Genomic DNA, 18,808 nt, shown 5'->3' with positions numbered 1-18,808 from the left:
AACCCCCCTGTCAAGCGAGGTTGGATCAATGTTTTGGTATTAGATGCTTATTGTCTGTTTTCAAAAACAAAAGCAAGATCATTGTGCTGTGCGAAGTAGTCTATCATAGAAAGTCGTCAAAGTTGGATACTTAACTATCTCCAGTTTAGAATGCAATGCGAAAAGAAGTGTTGACAAAGATGATGTAGTGATATTGATAAAAAGAGAATAGGCGAGAAAAAAAGAGAATGGGCGATGTAAAAATAGAGTAGGTGACAAAAAGAATTATAGAAGAACTTCGTGAAAAACAACATTTCTTGTGCTTTGGCCTTGCTGACCCGCGATACGTGAGTTCTCAGGATCTAACATGATTCTGATGGATGAAGGGGTGCGGACGCGCGACATGGCTACATACAGTAGACCATGCGTGAAACGGAGGTTCAGGCAAGTAGAGGCCGACAGTGTTGAAAGTTTGACCCTGTGCCTTATTGATGGTCATAGCGAATGCCAGGCGAACAGGGAATTGGGTGCGTTTGAAGAGAATGGGCGAGCGTGTTTGCGATGGTGTGAGTGTTATGCGAGGGATTAAGACAATGTTGCCAGCATGAGGTCCAGTGGCTATTTCAGCTTCAAGTACATGTCTTTGAAAAGAGCGTACAATCAGCCGTGTCCCGTTGCAGAGACCACTTTGGGTGTGCAAGTTTTTCAAAAGCATGACTGGGCAACCGACTTTGAGTTTTAGCAAATGCGGAGGGAGGTCGGATGGATTCATGGAATTGAGCAGCTCTGGTGGGTATGTGATTTGATCCTCTGGATCATCCACAGTATCTGCGATCGGGAATTCGTGGATAGTGCCTGGGAAATGGTCGAGTATCAGATCGTTGATTGCTGAAACGTCGACATTTTTTGGAGTTAGAATGGAGCGACTGATGAGGTAATCGTGATCCACGTGTGGTGCGTCAAGGCTGCCGTAAATGGCTTCGATGAGCGATTTAAGCACTGCTGTACGATCTGCGAGCGCGACGCATTTGGTATCACTGGAAGGACCTATTACCATATACTTTACTGTGAGTACTACCGCTTAATAGTAAAAAACATGCAAAGTAGAAGAGAGGATACAATGTTGAGTACCTGGCAAATGTCAACACCAAGGACCATAATTTTTCCACCAAATGGAACATCGGCAAGCGCGGGATCGTCATGTCTCATGAGATTTGGATACGCTTGTACGTATACGTTGATACTTGTGTTGATACTTGTGTCCAGCGTGTTTAAAGCGATGACACTTCTCATATGATGAAGGACGTGAAGTGCGCTTCATCTCGTGTTAATGAAGGTTATCCCCTTGAGTCTTTCCTCGATGCGATACCCGTCTACTCACATAGTCATACATTCATGTAGAACAAATTTCCTGATCTGGAGGAGCCACACATTTCGGCGCGTCATAAACGTGAGAGAGCAATCTGATTGGATAGATTGAACTGACTCAAATGCCGTGTTCATTACTACTATATAACCGTGCGGCCGCAGCAATCATGGGGCTCTTCTTCCTCTTCGTCAACTTTTCTAAACCAAAGCTATTCAATGTGAGTGTCATTGGAATGGATTAGAGGATCGGAGAGTGTATGTTTATGGTGGTGAGTGAGAAGAGTGTATGCAACCGGTTGTGGGTATACAGCGATTTCTTAAGATCCGTTTATCTCACTTTCTTTCTTTTTTGACACAGACTTTCTTTCGTCTTAACCTGGTCCTTCTCCACTCAAAGCACAAATGCAAGAGTAAGTACAATATGGAAAGTTTGAAGTGTACTTTGAGGTTTTGCATGTGGATGTGATATACGAAAGAAGATATGAATTTCGACGTGTCTAAAGTTGTGTGTGTACAGCATACAGTCGCTAATGTTATCCTCCTTTCTTCTCTGCTACTACTATAGGATTCTGACTTTTTGAAATGGTTGGTTCGGGTTTGTTGTTTGCATCCCACCCTTAAACATAAGCAACAACTGTAAGTACGGTAGGGAATGAAATGTGAGGATGAGTTGGAGAGAAGTCGAGTGTCTGTTGGAGGTGCTGATGCCATGACGTGTCAGGAATAGTTGCATATTAAGAACAGCCTGCTCATGATCTTTCTTCTTTTCATTCTACTTCAGGTTTCGCTTTATGCTGGTTGGGTTGATTGTGTCCTGCGGACAAATAACAGATAGTAAGTATAAGCAAAAGGGGACTTGAACATTGGTATGATAGGTGAGTAGGATGACATGGGTGTTGGGGATGACGCGTCAAAGGTGTGCAGTGTGTACAGCAGCGTGACGGAAAAGGGCTCCTGACCATGACGTATGCAATATGGCAGTCTCTCAAAAAAGTTTTCTTTCTCTCCTCCCCTTTCTTCTCTTATTCTTTTTTCAGAATTGGTCATCCCCTTCTTGCTTTTCCTCTCTCTAACTCAAGGCTCTCTTCCTCCAAGCCAAGGATGTCATAATAGTAAGTATCGTTGTGCTTGTGTTTGTCTTTGCGTGTTTGAAGAACCAGGAAGATGTCTGCCGTGACATGTCAAAAAGTGTATGCAGCTGCTCATAGATGTTTTCTTTTTTCTAATAGAGGATGGCTCTGCGGTGATCTGTTTGGACTTGGATTGGCTTAGACCCCATCTCTCTCTGTCTATAACTTTGCTGTGAAACGACAAAACAAATGTAAGTCAGCTTGGGATGGAGGAGGATGGTAATGCCGTGTCAAAAATAAAGATAGCACAGTGGGTGCAGCCCTTTAATGATCTTTTTTTTATCCAGCTAGAAGAAGTGTTTCTGTTCTGGCTGCGATTCTCTGCTCTACACTGGCTGGGTGTTCGGTTCTCCTGTGTCTCATCGTAGAAGTATAGGTAAGTATAGCACGATAGAATCTTGTGATAGTGAATTGACAGTTTCCCATTAACTATTCGTCTCTTATGTTTCTTGGAATGGCGATAGTGCACAGATACCTCCATGCTGGTCAAGATTGATGCTCTACTGCCATCCCGCTCCTGGAAGCCGACCTGTCAAGTAGTCCGTAGGCTGCGGTCAAGATCTATCCATCCATCTGGACGGTGGCGTGTGCTTTTTGCTTTGAATGGACCTGAGGAAGTCGTTAAAAGCCTCATATTCTTATTGCTTATTTGTATAAATTATCCCCCTTCCCCTCCTCCCCTTGCTCTGACCCAGGAAGTCATTAAAAGCGTCTATTGCGTTTCTAATATAGTTTATCCCCTTCTCCTCCCCCTTTGCTTTTTTCTCGCAGTTCCTAGTAGCCTCTGTCTCGACCCATCTTCGGATGTTGCATCGTTTCACGCGAACGGCTGTTTTTTTACTCAGGCAGCCTCCGGGCGTAAGTCCTGCTTATTTCAAATTTCCCCGAGCCCACGGGTAAAAAGTGCGGCCGAGGTCCCCCATGAATTTGGGGAATGCTTTGCGTAAGTATTTACTTTCTCTTTTTCTGTCTGTGAATTTACATGGATGAGAGTTTCCTTTTTTGGATTTTTCAGCTAACTTTTAAAGATTTTAATAATAATTTTAATAATAAAGAAGAAGATGTTAGTGAGGATATGTCAAAAAATTAAACTTTCTTGTGTACATGCCTTTGTGTTGTTAGTACAACAACAATACTCTTGTGGTCAGAACTCCGTGCGATCAAGGAACAGATCTATTTGACAGCATATCCTTATGCACTTGTATGATACAAGAAGAAGAAACCTGTCTCGTCTTTATATATGTAAATAATACGACATACAAGTTGATATGCTTTACTAGACTACTGGAATAAAATATTTTCACGCATCTTTACGCGGTTCAATAAAGTTAGTTACCGACGATCTCAAAGAAGTTCATGCTGATATCGCGTCTATTTGTGCCTCTTTTTTTTTACATATGATATATAAGAAATTCTACTGACGGTTTTTTCTTTCGCCTGGGTGGAGCCGTTGCCATTTTAGAACGTTGCCAAGTGCCATCCACACATTCCCCCTTGTTTTTACTTGTACGTTGTAATATACTATCCAAACGAAAATAGCTTCAAATCGTATAAGCTTTAATATTACAGTATAGTGTATATACCATAGTAGATGACGTTGGCGGCCCCAATGATAACAATTGTTTTGTCATGCTGACCTCTTTATTGTTTGCAACTAACTACATAAGTTTTTGACATGTGTTTCTTTGAGTATAAAAAGGCACCATGATCCGGCCAATCTTGAAACCTCTTCTTCTTCCTTCACTCAATTCCTCTCAAGTATCCCCTCACACAAACACAATTTCAAAGCGAACACATACTTCAAGGCATACATAATCATACCTCAAGGCACAGAACAGCAGAACCGATCATAATGGCTCTCAATATGACAGATCTGGTTCTTCGTCCTGGCAAGGGGCAAACCGGCAAGCCAATCAAAATCTGCAGCAACAACTTTGGTACTGGTAACGTCCACATAATTACTTTCCTTGCTCTAGAATGTGGCATTCCGTAGCATTTCCACTTACATCACATCATGGTCATCCTTATACATTTAACGGCCACCCTGCTTACTTATATGCCCATATTGCGTCGAATCAGTGATATATGTTTGAATTCAACGTTTATTTTATATGTTATATATGTTTGTTAAGTGTGTATGTATGTACATTTCATCTAAATGAAGGGGGAAAATGCAAAATGATATCTCTTGGAAGATAAAGAAATACTTTATGAAGGAAGCTATGCAATATTAAGCGAAAATACAATTGCGATCATTGCAGCGACCATACACAACAGCGATGATATTATCTTTTGTCTTGGAGCAGCTGAAGAGTCAGTATTACCACCGCTTGTCGATGACGGCTGCTGCTGAGAGTCTGGAACCATCTTCTTATTCATGATGTCTACGAAGAGTAAGACACACGTCAGAAAGTAGCTCATCGTACATTTGCACACATATCATAGCAGAAAAAGACAGATAAGTGGGTGGGTCACTTTACCTGCAATGGAACATGGCTTGGATGAGCGTTGACAGGGTGGCGTGTCAGAAGCTTCCGATGAATTGAAAAAAATAGTAAAATTTGCCAATTGAAGGGTAGCATCCTGAGTTGGAGGTGCACCACTATAATTGGGATTGCCATCGGTCCAATGATTAACAATGACACGACCCGGGGCGTCAGGAATATTTTGGTTGAATTGGTTTGCTTCCTGACCGTCCAAAAAGTATGTAACAGCTTCAGGAGTCCAGTCAAACCGATATTCATGGAAAGCCTATGTATACACTGAATTAGATCCTCCTCTTGCTTTGATTCAACAATTTTTCTGGCTTTTATGCTGAAAGATCAGATCAATAACAATACCGAAGTTGGGTCAAAAAGTAGCACATGCTTATCGTTGGTCACGTTGGATGCGGATCCGTCTGGATTGTAGACTTGTGGCTGTACGGAAAAGTACGTTTTCCATGGGTTTTGAATCCTACTTAGTGATTCCATATCAATTTCGCAAGTGTTGTTTCTGAAGAAGAAGAAGGCTGCCACGGTGCCCGGCTCGGACGAGGTCTTCATATTCGCTCTGAAGGTGCCATACAAGATATCTTGTCTAAATGTTATCGTGGATTAAAGCAGTGTTAAAAATTTGAGTAAATCATCCATGGTCTCAATAACATGATTCTCATTGTTTCTTTCCTTACCTTTTTGTACCGAATGATGCGGATGTGTAATTGCCGCTATCTTGTTTTCGCACTGTCAGATGAACGCCTCCATCGTCTTCGTTAACTTGAACGTTGGCAGGATCAAAGATACGGTCAATGGTGTTGTCGTATTTGGCAGGCACAGTGTAGTCCATGACCACATAATTTGTGTCGCGTTGCAGATCGGCACGGTAATTTGCATAATTGGCGTACCATATTTCACTCCACACGCGATCATATTCATCCTGGAAGCCACAGTCGCACACAACGGGATCTTGTGCAACAGCCATGCTGTGCTGCTGCATAACAACCAAGGGCACAATGGCTAGTGACAGTATCCATGGCAGACTGTTTGTTGTTGTTAACATAGCAACCATCTCTTTTTTCTGTTTGTGTGCTACTGGTTATCGGGATAAATAGAATAAGAAAAGAAAAGGCGAAGGAAAGACGATGGTGAGCTTGGTGAAGGATTGATCGACCTAACAAACAAAAAACGATGGCGGAGGTGTATGTCTCGGTTCCGGAATATTTTTATCTGTCAATGGCCTCTTCTATCTGTTGCCATCACTACCCAGTGCTTGCATATGGTGGTTGTAGCATTTATTCACCTCGTTGGCAGTGTGTATAACAAATTATACTCGTCCCGGATAGTCCCCCCAAGATTGCCTTACACACCCCCCAAGTCTCTGGAGATCCTGTTTTGCATGACGACCCCAGTCCTCCTTTACTCTATTGCCTTTTATTATGCATCCCGTGCCTATGGTCTTGTGCGCGCGTTTCTCTCTCTCTCTCTCTCTCTCTGTATTAGTAGAGGATGGAGCCTGGTATGTCATGGTGGACGCGTAAAGCTGACGAATGCTGGGGGGACGGACAGGGTCAATTGATTAATTGATTGGTCCGTGAGCTTTGAAACGCTGCAACTTGTGTTTGTGAGCCGCGTCAGCAGTCGTAATCGCGCTCCCGAAAACATGGATCTCCGCAAACAGCCGAATAAATTATATAAAAAGTCCTGGAGAGTTGTTGCACTTTGTGAAACCCTTCACACTTGTAAAGCCAAAACAATTCGAGAAAATGTGCATGCGAACCACCTGCAATAACTGCAACAAGTACACCTGGAAGGGTAAGTCCTCTTGAATTGCTGGATCAGAGCAAGTAGAAAACGCAGTGTTTATTCTGCTGACGACTGACGGTCTCTACCTGTTTGACTAGGCTGCGGTCAACATATCCAGCAAGCCTTGGCTGGCTTGAAGGACGACGAGATTTGCAAGTGCGAGAACCCTGACAAGAAATGAGGAGAAAGCGCCAACATTCTTTTATACATGCTCCTTCTCCTTATTGCTTACTACTCCTTACGTGCCGTCTTCTCTGCATCATCCCAGACAAATGCAACTATTGCCACCAATCAATAGCCCCACAGCCACCAACCACAACCAATGACCCTCTACTGCCTTTTACCTAAAAAAAACAAATAAAGTTGCTCATGGCTCTACCGTTATTCTTTCTGCTTAAACACCTGCTACTGACTTTTATTAAAACTTTTCAGAATGATGATTCTATACACTATATACGTCTGGTGGAATCTAATTTTCTTTATGCTCCGAGGTTCAAAAGCATGTTGGCACCGTTCTTGTTGCCGGGCAAGTAGGTAACGTTTTGTGAAGCAGACAAGGTTCCGGCAATCTCCTTGGAGGCTTCAATGCGACGGAACTCGACCAAACCTTCACCGGCCTTCTCCAAGGATCTGCTGATCAATTCAGCAGCAACAGAGTCACCTTCGGCGCGAATGACAGCTGCCTGTTGTTCCTGTTCGGCACGTTCGACCACAAATCTGGCGCGTTCAGCTTCTTGCTGAGCAATCTGCTTTTGTTCGACGGCGTTGGTGAACTCACGGCCGAAGGTCATGTGGGTCTATACGAGAAGCAAAAAAAGAATAAATGCAAGAGGAGTGGGATACAATGCGTGTATGTGGAAACAAGAACAGTTAGTGCCCGAGTGTACCATATGTCCATGTAGATAGACAGATTCATCCCCAATGTAAACAGTGACTTACAATAGACACATCCTCCAAGGCAATGTTGAAATCATGGGCACGCTTGTACAGCTCCTCACGGATCTTGGCAGACACAACCTCACGCTGGGTAATCAATTCACTGGCGTCAAACTGAGCCACAATGGACTTCAATACTTCGTTACCAATGGATGGCAAGACTCTCTCATCATAATCGAGACCCAAGTTCTGATAGATGGCAGGCAAATTCTTGATTTCAGGACGATGCAACACACGAAGCGTCAAAGTAATCATCTGCATATCTTTTTATCTATCAATGTTAGCGATATCATTGTTTATACATATTTAAGTCAAACCAGGCAAGGAATGAGTGCTGATTTCTTTTCCTTTTTACCTTTAGAACCAGTAGTGGTCGAAATGTTGCGAGGCTTGGTACGCACATCAAACAGAACAGCACGCTGCAACCAAGGAACCAAGAAATGAGTGCCTTCACCGCTCGATTGGGACTTTACACCCTGAAGACGATCGAAAATGACAGCGCGGTGACCACCTTGAACTACATGAAAAAAAAAAGGGAAAAACCGATCAATCAAACATGCACAGTTAAAATGGGGAGCCCCCGATCGAATGTGCTCTCGTCTTCTGGTTGTTAGAATAGTTACCGTCGTACATGGCGGCTTGAGCACCACCCACTGCCAAACCGACAGGTATGGCATACTTTGCGATCCTATTGAGCACTGCGGCCATTTTATTGTTTTTTGTGTGTGAGAAAACTGAAACACTTTGAAGTTTTAGTGCTGGTATAAATTCAAAGCACGTATAAGCCAGCAGCCTCCGCTGCCACCACCACCACCGCCGCTATCGTATGCTGATATGTTGTCAGTGGCCAAAGTCTGTAAGCATGACTTCCAACCAGTAATAGGCAAGATTGAAACTACTTGTCACAGATTAATGATAGAATTAAGGGTGTCAAATATGGGGCACTGTATATAAAAAAGAAAAGCCATATCATCAAGTATGATGCTATCAACAATCCAAGTATCCCTCCTCTAACAGTCCGAAAAGTTGGATGTATGATACTTGGATGGTTTGTAAGAATGTCTGACTGCATGATAGTAGTAAGCTACTGAATGATGGTAGTAACATACATTTACTTTCTGTGTAAGATGTGCTCCTGGCTACGTCTGCCTACTACATAGACTATAATTTGCCTGCTGGAACAGGCAACACAGGGTTTTAAAGTCAATGCATACCCGCTCTCACTTGGCATTTATCGATAAGCAAGGGAAAAGAGGTAACGATTAAGTAAGGATGGATATATCCTTGAGTAAGTGCGTTCTTCTGCTAATTATGCAAGCGTGCACTTCAATTATTATGAAGGGATCGGGACTTACGATTAAATTTCGCACTTTCTCTCTGTCAAATAAAAATGCCTCTTCTGACAATACAATACTTTTGCAATGTCAAGTCTGTACGTGCCTAAACGACGAAGCAGGCGTATTCAGGATAGAGAAGAGACTACACAGCAACAAGAGGAAGAAGAACAGCAACAGCACCTGAATGGATCTTATGAATCACCCAATCCCCAGCCATTACAAAACCTTATCCTCAACAAACGACGACGGACAGGCAACCGTGAACGTGATCACGATTTGGAAGCAGTGCGTCTATACAATTCCTCACCTTCTCTTACTACTACTCATAAAGCAATTAATTTCTTAAAATCCGGCGTAATAAAATACTCAATGCGGTCTCACTCTTCCTCTTGTAGCAATTTGCAGCACTAAACGAAGAGCCGTCTTACGATGATCTTGCGTTTGACAAGGTTGAAGAAGAACCAGACAAAAAACAAGAACCGCCGAACCTCGATTATCTCGACGAACAAGCGATCTTGGAAAACGAAAACGATTCGGAAAGTGACAATGAAAAGCTGTCGTTGGAAGATACTGCCAAACAAGCACGCGAGTTTCTGGTGGAAGACTTGTCAAATAAGTTCTTTAAGGTGATGATATCATTTGCTGCAGCAGCCCCCCCTTTTTTTGTATAAAATAAATTTGTTACCAAAACACGCGTACGCGTATCCACGCGCCAAAATATCTCACACGTATGCACACATATTAAAAAAAAAGTTACGTACTATAGGTTATTGCGAGCACCGAAGATACGCGCAAAAATGATTCTCGTTATCAATTTTTCAAAAAGAGATGCACAGTAAGTTGTAGTTCTTTAGCGTGTAATGAAAGAAAAAGGTCTTTCTTTTTATTAAGCGAATATTCATAGCTACCGGATCCTTTGTTGATAGAAGATGGGCTGTCTGGTGCTAATCATGAAAAAGAAAACTATATATCTGATCTGTCCTCGAGTAAGGCAAAAAAAAAGATGAGGAAGCAAGAGATTATCGTCGTTCTTAATAACGCCTGATTTTAATCGTGTTTGTCATTTCTAGCGTATGACGGTCGAAAGTTTTTGCTCAGCTCAGGTGCATTGCTATATTGGAGTAGGACAGATTGGTCATTGCCTCACTCAATGTATCAATGGCTTTTCCAGATAGGTATGTTGGACGAAATGCCTCAGGCTTATTAACAAACGTTGATTTAACATATATATCATATTAGTTGCATTTGAATCCGACAAGTTTGTCTCAAGACACGCATACACTACACTCGAAACATTGTGGACAAATCTGGTCAGTGAGAGCATTAATGCAAGAATCAAACGAAGCAGAGGAGAACAAAGAAGGACAAAAGTCGTATGAATTTTTTACCATATTTATAATTGAAATCGCTGTGTAGGGTTCTGAATGTGCACCATATAGAGAAAATGTAAACGGAAAACGGAATCTCAACAAGTATATAGACGTATCATCGTTTAGACACGTCTTGACGAGCTATGGTGCAGTCAAGTCAGAGCTAGAAGATTCCAATACTGAGAATGAAGTAATTCAAATGTCTCAAGATTGGTCGGATAACGTGGCTGGTGAACAACACATACCATTGGAACAGTTCTCGTCTGTTCTTCGTCTTTTCGGGTTCTCCATTCGATCATGGTAATGACAAACAACTCCTCTAGTTGTTTTGAGTTTTCACGATGAAAAAAAGAAGTAATGTCGTCTGACGAGCACTCACATATTCTCCCTTGACTCCAATTGGCAGGTCACAAGCGTACACGAAGGACGATGTCAAATACGTTGTGCGGTTATTATTGCAGATTCTGCTGGATCGAGTGGGTGACTTTCTGGCGCGCGAAGTTGAAAATTGCATCGAGTCCGCATTATCAGCGTTGGATGAAGAAACATGGAGATCTGAGGTATGTCTCTAAATAAACATACATGCAAATATACGTAGACATGGTGGTTTTTATAACTCGTACTTTTCCTCTTTTTTGGGGTGCAGTTACGAGATCTGGCAGCAAGTCTAGTCAACCGGTTCCCACATGTTCAATTGCAGACACAAATCACCAAAGCTATGAAACCGACCTATGAACGATGCATCTATCTGAAGCGTATGGTTGCCCTTGCTTCATTGAACCTGACTTTAGAAACTGCTTTATCCAAAATCAAGGTGAACGAAGAACAGCAGCGACCACGACAACTTCCACAACCTGCATTGTCCCAACCACTCCAGCCTCTGCAATTGGAACAGGAACAAGAGCAGCAGCAGCAGCAGCAGCAAACGACGCCATCCAATATGATTAGAGCACCTGGGAACACACCTTCATCATCATCCAACTACACCACGCCGACCACTTCACCATCAAGTCGGATCAGTGAACCAGAAGACAGATTGGAAGAAAATCATTTTCCTAATAGCAATGGTATCGCCACCATGAATAGCAACAGTAGCACCGATGTAGAGATGACCGATAGCTTTGCTATGTCGAGACAATCCTCTTTCCTATCAGACACCATGTCAGCTGACGAAGAATATAGATCTGCCGCTAGCCACTTGGACACGGCCTCGTCCAAGGGACACTTGAGCAGCAACAACAGCAGCAGCAACAACAACAACACAGACATGGCCGAGCCACCAACACCAATAGTCGAAGAATCAACTACTGCTCCTACTTCTGCTACCATAAGTCCTCCATCCCCATCTCCTACGCCCGGCCCTAACATCTATGCACAAACTCCTTTGGATAAAGACGTTCTGGCACAGCTCTTGGGGATTATCCAAAACAAACACAGCATATTTAAAAGTCGCGAAGCTCATCCTGATTACGATAATGTATTGAATCAGACGTTATTGCTAGCTGAAGCTATCAGTGCCGATGAGACTGAAATGATCAAGGAGAAGGTTAGTTTTTGACAAAAAGAAAGAGAGAAAGGAGACCGTGGTTTGGACCTCTATTTTTTTTGCTATTTGGTTGAAGATGCTTTACAATTATAACTTGTATTGTTAATTGTTACATATTACAGGGTATTGTATGTGAGATCATCTCAGAGCTACAGCAATTCAATCGAAGAATAGGTAAGCATATTTTAATAGTTGCGCTGGATGGTTGGTTCTAGAATCATTTAAAAGAATACCGTACAAGATGAAATAGGCCAGATCACTAACATAAATGCTATCATTGATAGGCGGTGGTCTTGGATCCTATGCACGGAGCAAGGTATGAAAAAAATGACCACTATGCTTTTATTAAAGATGGAAAGACCTTTTTTGTTACTGACTGTTGGACTGGTTGATTTCTTTTGACTATTTAGGCCAATGAAGGTGTTCAGCGATTATGGACGCGACTAGCGTATATGAAGGGCAGGGACGAAACGATGGGATACGAAGATCACGTTGCATAATATTACCAATAGTTAAAGTAAAATGTATATATCAATCGAACTTACGATGCGAAGAATGGTTAATGGACCCGTCATTCCACGATATAAACCGGGTCGGGATTGTTTCCGCTTCGCTGCGGCATCTCTCTACAAAAATAGCCATAACCGTCATCGGATAATCTATTACAGACTACTCGTTAAAGTGCTTATCTACGGTGCGAGTACTTGTTGAGGGTATGATACAGAACTAGTTGCAACAGAGGCGAAAACCAGGATCCATTCCATTGGCGCTTTGTTTCAGTTCTCAATAGGCAATGACGACAACGAGTGTTGTTTCCGATTTGCTTTTGCTAGGATACCATGTAAACAGGTAGAAATGTAACCTCACATGTCGCGTGTTTCACATTGTCTCTTATGACTCACGCGTGTAATAGCTAAGTATTGAGGATCGTTTCAGGACATGTCACTGGTAGCTTGTATACAAACAAGCGCTTATAACAGTTAACATACATACGGTCTTGCTGTTTTCCGTATTTCTTGTTGCTTTGCGTAACCTTTACTCAAAAGTGTGTGCGTGATCACCTGTCGGATACTAAAAACGAGTAGGCCCCTCAATGCAGCCCAAGTTCGGTACGTATCTCTTTCCTTTCTTTTACGAAAATACAATGGTGAGCTTTCGCATTCTCAAATTTTAACGCAATCATTTTGGGTTATACCTTTGTTTTTTGTTGACAAAGAAACTAAGACAGCTCGTATATTAACTTTACGTAGAGCGAAGTAAAAGAATATCTCTATAAAATCCTGGTCGTCGGTGACCTGGGAACCGGTAAAACGAGTATTATCAGACGTTACGTGCATAACATTTTCTCGAGCAATTACAAGTCTACGGTACAATTCACTTTCACTTTTCCCCCTCTTTTTTTTAACTTTTATCGTAACTCTTTGCTATGGCTATTTGGGGTCTTCTACTTCTTTTTCTTACTAAAAGTAAAAGAAAACCAGGGCTGACCTAAACCTTCTTTTTTTGTTCTGTAACGGGTATAGATCGGAGTTGACTTTGCACTCAAGGTGATCCAGTGGTCGCCCGAAATCATTGTACGGTTGCAATTATGGGATATTGCGGGACAGGAGCGATTCGGAAACATGACGCGTGTGTATTACAAGGAAGCATTGGGTGCATTTGTCGTGTGCGACGTAACCCGACAGTCGACATTTGAAGGCGTCACGAAATGGAAGGATGATATTGATGCCAAAGTCAGTTTGCCCAGTGCATGGGGTGGTGGCAAAATCCCTGTCGTTTTGTTAGCGAATAAGGTAAGTTGACCAAGATTTTCCATGTTTGAATATGTTTGAAGATAAGAAGTATTACTTATTCCATTTTGCTATGGTATTGTTGTTGATGATGATATACGTGTGTATAGAGTGATCTTGTGAATGAAGGACATGGACAGCATGTAAACCCAATGGAGATGGATGAGTTGTGTGATAATCAAGGCTTTATCAAATGGTAAGCTCTCATTTGGTGTAGATGGCAAGCTTCTTTATACTTGTTGTATGTATACATTTAATAACTATTAATGAATGATTTAGGTTTGAGACGTCAGCAAAGGACAATACCAACATTGATGATGCAGCTCGCTTCCTTATCCAATCCATCCTCAAGATTGAGGAAGAACATGGATCTCCTGATCTGGATGATGAAGATAGCGAGAGAATACGTATTGAGGATAACAAGAGCAGCGGTGGTGGTGGATGCTGCTAGGTATATGGCTACACATATACACGCAAGCTATTGTTATATATTAGGTTGTCTTTTTTTTGTGTTAATTATGGGACACTGGCCATTAACAAAACGGTAGAATGCGCGGGACAAAGTAGCACCTATCATATCTTATTCCCCTTTCTCTCTCTCTTTCTTTCTTTCTTCCACTTACAACACAACACATTATCACATCCATTCCCCACCGCACGAGCACTCCAATCCACCTCTTATCCCCAAAAACTGAGAAGTTTCTTGGATATGTAAGCATTTTGCTTGTTGAGCGTTAAAATATGCTGTTGCTGCTGTTGGTTTGTATGTAATTAGTGTAAATTCTGACCATTTTATGGTGTGTGCTGAAAAATATCAAAACATGGCCCATGCTTGTACGTATTCTTACCTTATTTACATTATAATGATAACGATGGTACTGCCGGAGAACTGCTGTGTGGCCACATCAGATGCATGCATACACATGTGTGTGGGATGCTAATAAACTTTGCATAGTGGTCATCTCTTTAGAGGCAGTAGAGGATGTGTTTGCCGGTTAATCGGCTACGTTCCATTGTTATGTAACTGTGCTTAAATGTGGCTCCAATTATGGAAATAGTATGCTTGTCCATTCGCAACAGAGGCTCTAAGAAGGAGCAAAACCCGCCATACTGTACGACTTTATAAGCACTTCTGTCCATATCATAGTACAGATTGTCAGTCAACGCTCATGGCTGAGCTCTGATATGTGGCATTTGTTTCAATAGTTTCTATCAGAGCCTTTTTGGCGCGTTGAGTGTTTCTGTCTCCTTTGCTGAGGATAGGTTATCGAACCTCCTTACTAATCCATGATTAAACTTAGTATGCAGTAGCAATAGTACTAATTATCATCTTTTGCTTCATTATAATAGTATTATCTCTGAGCATGACATTCTGCTTATCTTATAAACAATTTTTATTTCACAACTACTCCACGCCACCACCAACAATTCCCCTGCGATTGTCATAGTGGGCCCAAAGCCATCAGTTCGTATCCGAATTAATTTTTTAGTAGTTGTGCTGAGCTCTGACCATGCCAGTGATTTCCCTTTTCTCTTCCTTTGCGCGCGTCGATTCCCTTCCATGTCGTATTCATTTAGCAGAGACCGTACCGCAGAGCTCAGAGTAAACAATGTTTCCTCTCCATTTCTCCTCTACTACTTTTAACCTTGCCTCTATGTCCCTTATGCTGCTGACCACTTGCATTAATCGTTCTTTGTATAGGGTAACAGCGACGCAAACAGCAGAGGCAGTGGCGGTGGTAATGGGGTTGGACGAAGAAATAGGTAAGTAAAAAGAAGGTGAGACCATCATTCCAGCAAGATATAAGTTACACTAAACTGTGCGATTATGCAGTGAAGAATTTGGGCCTCGTCGGACGCCTACAGGATACCGTTCAGCAGCTCAGCAACAGCAGCAGCAACAGCCACCACCACCTTCACGGTCATACCGAGCACAAAACAACACTCCTTTTGACAATGAAGACGATTATAATGACTTCGCAAGAAACGACACTTACAATCGCAATCACGAGGCCATTGAAATGCAAGCTACAGAACGTGCACGATCTCCACCTAATTTGCAAACTATGGAGGGATTTTTTCAAGAAGTACAAAACATGCTCTTGTTACAAACGATATGTGCCTTAGAAAAAAAAGGGAGGAAATTTAATATCATCTGTGTCTTCCCCAATTATATAGGTAGACAGCCTAAAGAATGATATTTCTAGCGTCAGTGACAATGTGGATAGGATAGAGCGGTTACATACGACAGCACTGGTCAGCTTTAACGAGCAACAATCACGGCAAATATCCAGAGACTTGGCACAGATTAAGCGACAGACACAAAAACAGAATTTTGATTTGAAGGATAGGATCAAAGGTATATACATACATTCATTTATACGCAGGAAAACGCTGTAGGAAATCAAATATTAGGGAAGCGAGCTGATGATGATTTTCGTAACATTAGCTTTGGAAGCTTCCAACGCACAATTAGGAAATGACTCGGACGCACAGATTCGACGCTCGCAGGTAACGTCAATTATTGGCAGATTAAGGGGGAGAGAGAGATTTGTTAAAACAAACCATGCTACTTTAGAGTGCTGCTCTACGGAAACGATTTTTGGAGACGATACAAAGATACCAAGACGTGGAACGCACTTATGAGCAAAAATATCGTCAACGGGTTGAACGACAAATCCGAATCGGTAAATCATCATGTTTTGTTATCTTGACGACATATTTCTATTTACCTAAATTTACTTACATATCTTGTTTATATGCACATCCGCCAATAATAATAAAAAAAAGTTAAACCGGACGCAACGCAGGAAGAAGTGGACAGATTCATCGATTCAGATGACTCGCCACAAGTGTTTGCACAATCGGTAAATTCTACCTCCATCAAAGCCATACTATTCACCACAACAGGCGGTTGCTGACACTGATATCGATGCCCTGAATTAAACTGAAATATGAACACAGCAACACACATTAACGAAAATATATATATCTCGCATGTAGCTAATGCATGCTACTCGCACAAATCAAGCCCGTGCGGTCCTATCCGAAGTACAGACGCGACATGATGATATCAAGCATATTGAAAAGACAATTGTGGTATGTTATCAACTCTTACATTGCTTCCAACGATAGATAGGAGAACTTCATGTTAACTTGTTATGTTTACCCTGTATTTAGGAACTTCATCAACTCTTTATAGACATGCAAATGCTTGTAGAGCAACAAGGTGAAACGCTTACAGCCGCCGAACAAAATGCGGATCAAACTGTCGGTCATCTGCAACAAGGCAATAGCATGATTGCCAAAGCCATCCTTAGCGCTAAAGCAACTCGGCATGTATGTCGGCCGTTTCCTTTTTTCTAAACTTATGTTCATGAAAGAAACAACTAATTTTTCATACATACGATTTCATTGAATAGAAAAAATGGTGCTGCCTATTTCTCGTCATTGCTCTTTGCGTCATGATCGCTATTCTAGTTTGGTGGTTTGGATTTGGTCATCCGGTAATGTAGCTTCTACTGCTCCGTCATACGGAAGGCTGTGAGAAAAAATCGGAACCGATTACTTTTTTTACTTACCAACGGTATCTTCTCTAATTATCGTGATAGGGCGTTGGAGATAACAGCAACAATGCATAATCGAGTAGTAATGATCTATCATAATTAATAATAACAGTAATAATAAAGATACTTTCTATCGTTATATACTTTCGTAATAGATATGCTCACAAATTAATACAAATAATCAAGAAGAAACAAGCTTGTTTGGCTTTTCTCGCTGTTGAATAATGCTCTCAATGAAAATAATTAGTTGTTCAACTTTCGCGTGATGATTCGAATGACAGACAACGGATGATACACACCCGCATCGATTATATATGTGGCTTTTTTCAAGAAAAAGCTCCGGACGATTCTCAAATTCAACAACCATATAGCTTTCTTTTAGCGTTGGCGAATGTACGTACATGTTAACAATGGTAATGTACTATGCTACTTATTTTATCTGAGTCGCAAACATATGCTATGGCGTACATGTAATGATCCTCTCACGCAACAACCTATATAATACAATTTATACTACATCCCGAAAATTCTGAATGATTTTTAAAAGAGCTATATAGTAAGCCGGTAGAATTTGCTCATTAGTGAGCTATTACCATATGTAAATAGAGTATGCTTTCTTCCTCACTTAATGGATATGCTATGCGTAATATGCAAAATTTCCGTTTCAACCAAGTTGTTGAAAACTCTCGGAGGTTTTTCTAACAATAATCATTTCATATTCAAAAAATGGCATTCTGTCTTTTTCCAATGCTCTGTCAAATGCTGATAGCGCTCAAACAATCTAACGCGTTGTGCATTGAATAACAGGTAGTATACAACACAACCTATGCTTTTACAGTCGACCCCCGTTAACGTCAACCCTCAGGGTACCAGCAAAAGTGTTGACCATATCGAGGGTTGACGACCACCGGGGGTAGAGAATAGGCAAAATCTCTAACTGCTAAATTTGAAAGGGTACCAGCGAATCGGTTGACGTTATCGGGGGTTGACGTTATCGGGGTTGACGTTAACGGGGGTATACTGTAATTTAGTCTGACAAGTGGATATGCTTTGGTCGGACGTTTCCAAAATTGGCAATAGTAAGAGTAAACTATGCAGTGGGCCGTACGAGCGAAAGAAAAAAAAATTATTCGCCTGCAGCGCGCTTCGCAAGGCGTTCTATACCTGATACTCCGTTGTGTGTTATTAAACTCAGTATTATTGTCTTTATTATCAACCTCCACCTGCCTCGCTTCGCTCAGCTGAATGAGCCCCTGCACTGTGCTCCGAGTCATTCAACGATTTGGATGTTTCCAGGGGGTTCCCCATTACGTTTCAAGCGTTGGAGACTGGATCAGTGTTTTCTAATACAATGATGAATCAGAGTTTTGTTTTCTTATCCAGCACAAAGTATCCACAGCCGATATTTAATATTAAAGCTGTATCAATAGAAATATTTCTAAATTCTCTATTGTAAATGTTATTGCAAATACAAAGAAGGGGAATGGTGCGATGTTGGAGTTGTTA

At 41.7% G+C, this 18,808-nt stretch overlaps 5 protein-coding genes across 5 annotated transcripts; 3 read left to right on the top strand and 2 right to left on the bottom strand.

The window, feature by feature from the left end:
- Positions 1 to 4,916: 4,916 nt before the first annotated feature.
- BDB00DRAFT_761827 (concanavalin A-like lectin/glucanase domain-containing protein) lies at positions 4,917 to 5,801 on the bottom strand (the record flags this gene model as incomplete). Its single annotated transcript, XM_053119290.1, has 3 exons — positions 4,917 to 5,228; positions 5,318 to 5,555; positions 5,647 to 5,801. The coding sequence occupies 3 exons, from the start codon at positions 5,799 to 5,801 to the stop codon at positions 4,917 to 4,919; spliced, it is 705 nt and encodes a 234-aa protein (XP_052980709.1).
- A 1,340-nt stretch (positions 5,802 to 7,141) lies between these two features.
- Positions 7,142 to 8,508, bottom strand: BDB00DRAFT_818021 (prohibitin-1). The gene is made up of 4 exons (XM_053123118.1): positions 8,317 to 8,508; positions 8,049 to 8,210; positions 7,697 to 7,956; positions 7,142 to 7,554 (listed from the first exon to the last, which is right to left on the bottom strand). Exons 1-4 carry the CDS (start codon positions 8,399 to 8,401, stop codon positions 7,237 to 7,239), a joined length of 825 nt encoding a protein of 274 aa, XP_052980708.1. The 5' UTR covers positions 8,402 to 8,508; the 3' UTR covers positions 7,142 to 7,236.
- A 560-nt stretch (positions 8,509 to 9,068) lies between these two features.
- BDB00DRAFT_818020 (uncharacterized protein) lies at positions 9,069 to 12,903 on the top strand. Its single transcript, XM_053123117.1, has 13 exons — positions 9,069 to 9,315; positions 9,480 to 9,656; positions 9,797 to 9,865; positions 9,935 to 10,016; positions 10,101 to 10,205; positions 10,270 to 10,340; positions 10,447 to 10,700; positions 10,807 to 10,960; positions 11,047 to 11,946; positions 12,069 to 12,120; positions 12,231 to 12,262; positions 12,357 to 12,795; positions 12,860 to 12,903. The coding sequence occupies exons 1-12, from the start codon at positions 9,115 to 9,117 to the stop codon at positions 12,444 to 12,446; spliced, it is 2,187 nt and encodes a 728-aa protein (XP_052980707.1). The 5' UTR covers positions 9,069 to 9,114; the 3' UTR covers positions 12,447 to 12,795; positions 12,860 to 12,903.
- Positions 12,904 to 14,660, top strand: BDB00DRAFT_818013 (P-loop containing nucleoside triphosphate hydrolase protein). The gene is made up of 5 exons (XM_053123116.1): positions 12,904 to 13,093; positions 13,197 to 13,313; positions 13,470 to 13,739; positions 13,847 to 13,932; positions 14,016 to 14,660. Exons 1-5 carry the CDS (start codon positions 13,040 to 13,042, stop codon positions 14,185 to 14,187), a joined length of 699 nt encoding a protein of 232 aa, XP_052980706.1. The 5' UTR covers positions 12,904 to 13,039; the 3' UTR covers positions 14,188 to 14,660.
- Positions 14,661 to 15,914: 1,254 nt separating this feature from the next.
- BDB00DRAFT_761889 (t-SNARE) lies at positions 15,915 to 17,251 on the top strand (the record flags this gene model as incomplete). The annotated part of the gene is made up of 7 exons (XM_053119294.1): positions 15,915 to 16,095; positions 16,186 to 16,252; positions 16,317 to 16,423; positions 16,527 to 16,603; positions 16,740 to 16,835; positions 16,917 to 17,075; positions 17,159 to 17,251. Coding segments are annotated over 7 exons (780 nt in total), but the record flags the coding sequence as incomplete, so codon positions are not given.
- Between the last annotated feature and the right edge of the window lie 1,557 nt (positions 17,252 to 18,808).

This window comes from Zychaea mexicana (assembly GCF_025766255.1).
Source record: "Zychaea mexicana strain RSA 1403 chromosome Unknown BDB00scaffold_27, whole genome shotgun sequence".
Taxonomy (NCBI): Eukaryota; Fungi; Mucoromycota; class Mucoromycetes; order Mucorales; family Lichtheimiaceae; genus Zychaea; species Zychaea mexicana.
Note: the sequence above shows the minus strand (reverse complement) of the source record. Positions and strands in the feature narration are given on the sequence as shown.

What these genes read in the sequence shown, in the direction of transcription:
- BDB00DRAFT_818020 (XM_053123117.1), top strand. Translation starts at nt 9,115, where the DNA reads ATGTCAAGTCTGTACGTGCCTAAACGACGAAGCAGGCGTATTCAGGAT. An exon ending in TTTTCAAAAAGAGATGCACA is followed by an intron (nt 9,866 to 9,934) that starts GTAAGTTGTAGT and finishes GAATATTCATAG; the next exon opens with CTACCGGATCCTTTGTTGAT. An exon ending in AAGAAACATGGAGATCTGAG is followed by an intron (nt 10,961 to 11,046) that starts GTATGTCTCTAA and finishes TTTGGGGTGCAG; the next exon opens with TTACGAGATCTGGCAGCAAG.
- BDB00DRAFT_818013 (XM_053123116.1), top strand. Translation starts at nt 13,040, where the DNA reads ATGCAGCCCAAGTTCGGTACGTATCTCTTTCCTTTCTTTTACGAAAAT. An exon ending in TCTTTTACGAAAATACAATG is followed by an intron (nt 13,094 to 13,196) that starts GTGAGCTTTCGC and finishes AACTTTACGTAG; the next exon opens with AGCGAAGTAAAAGAATATCT. An exon ending in CGAGCAATTACAAGTCTACG is followed by an intron (nt 13,314 to 13,469) that starts GTACAATTCACT and finishes TAACGGGTATAG; the next exon opens with ATCGGAGTTGACTTTGCACT.
- BDB00DRAFT_818021 (XM_053123118.1), bottom strand. Translation starts at nt 8,401, where the DNA reads ATGGCCGCAGTGCTCAATAGGATCGCAAAGTATGCCATACCTGTCGGT. An exon ending in TCAAGCCGCCATGTACGACG is followed by an intron (nt 8,211 to 8,316) that starts GTAACTATTCTA and finishes TTTTTCATGTAG; the next exon opens with TTCAAGGTGGTCACCGCGCT. An exon ending in CCTTGGAGGATGTGTCTATT is followed by an intron (nt 7,555 to 7,696) that starts GTAAGTCACTGT and finishes CTTCTCGTATAG; the next exon opens with ACCCACATGACCTTCGGCCG.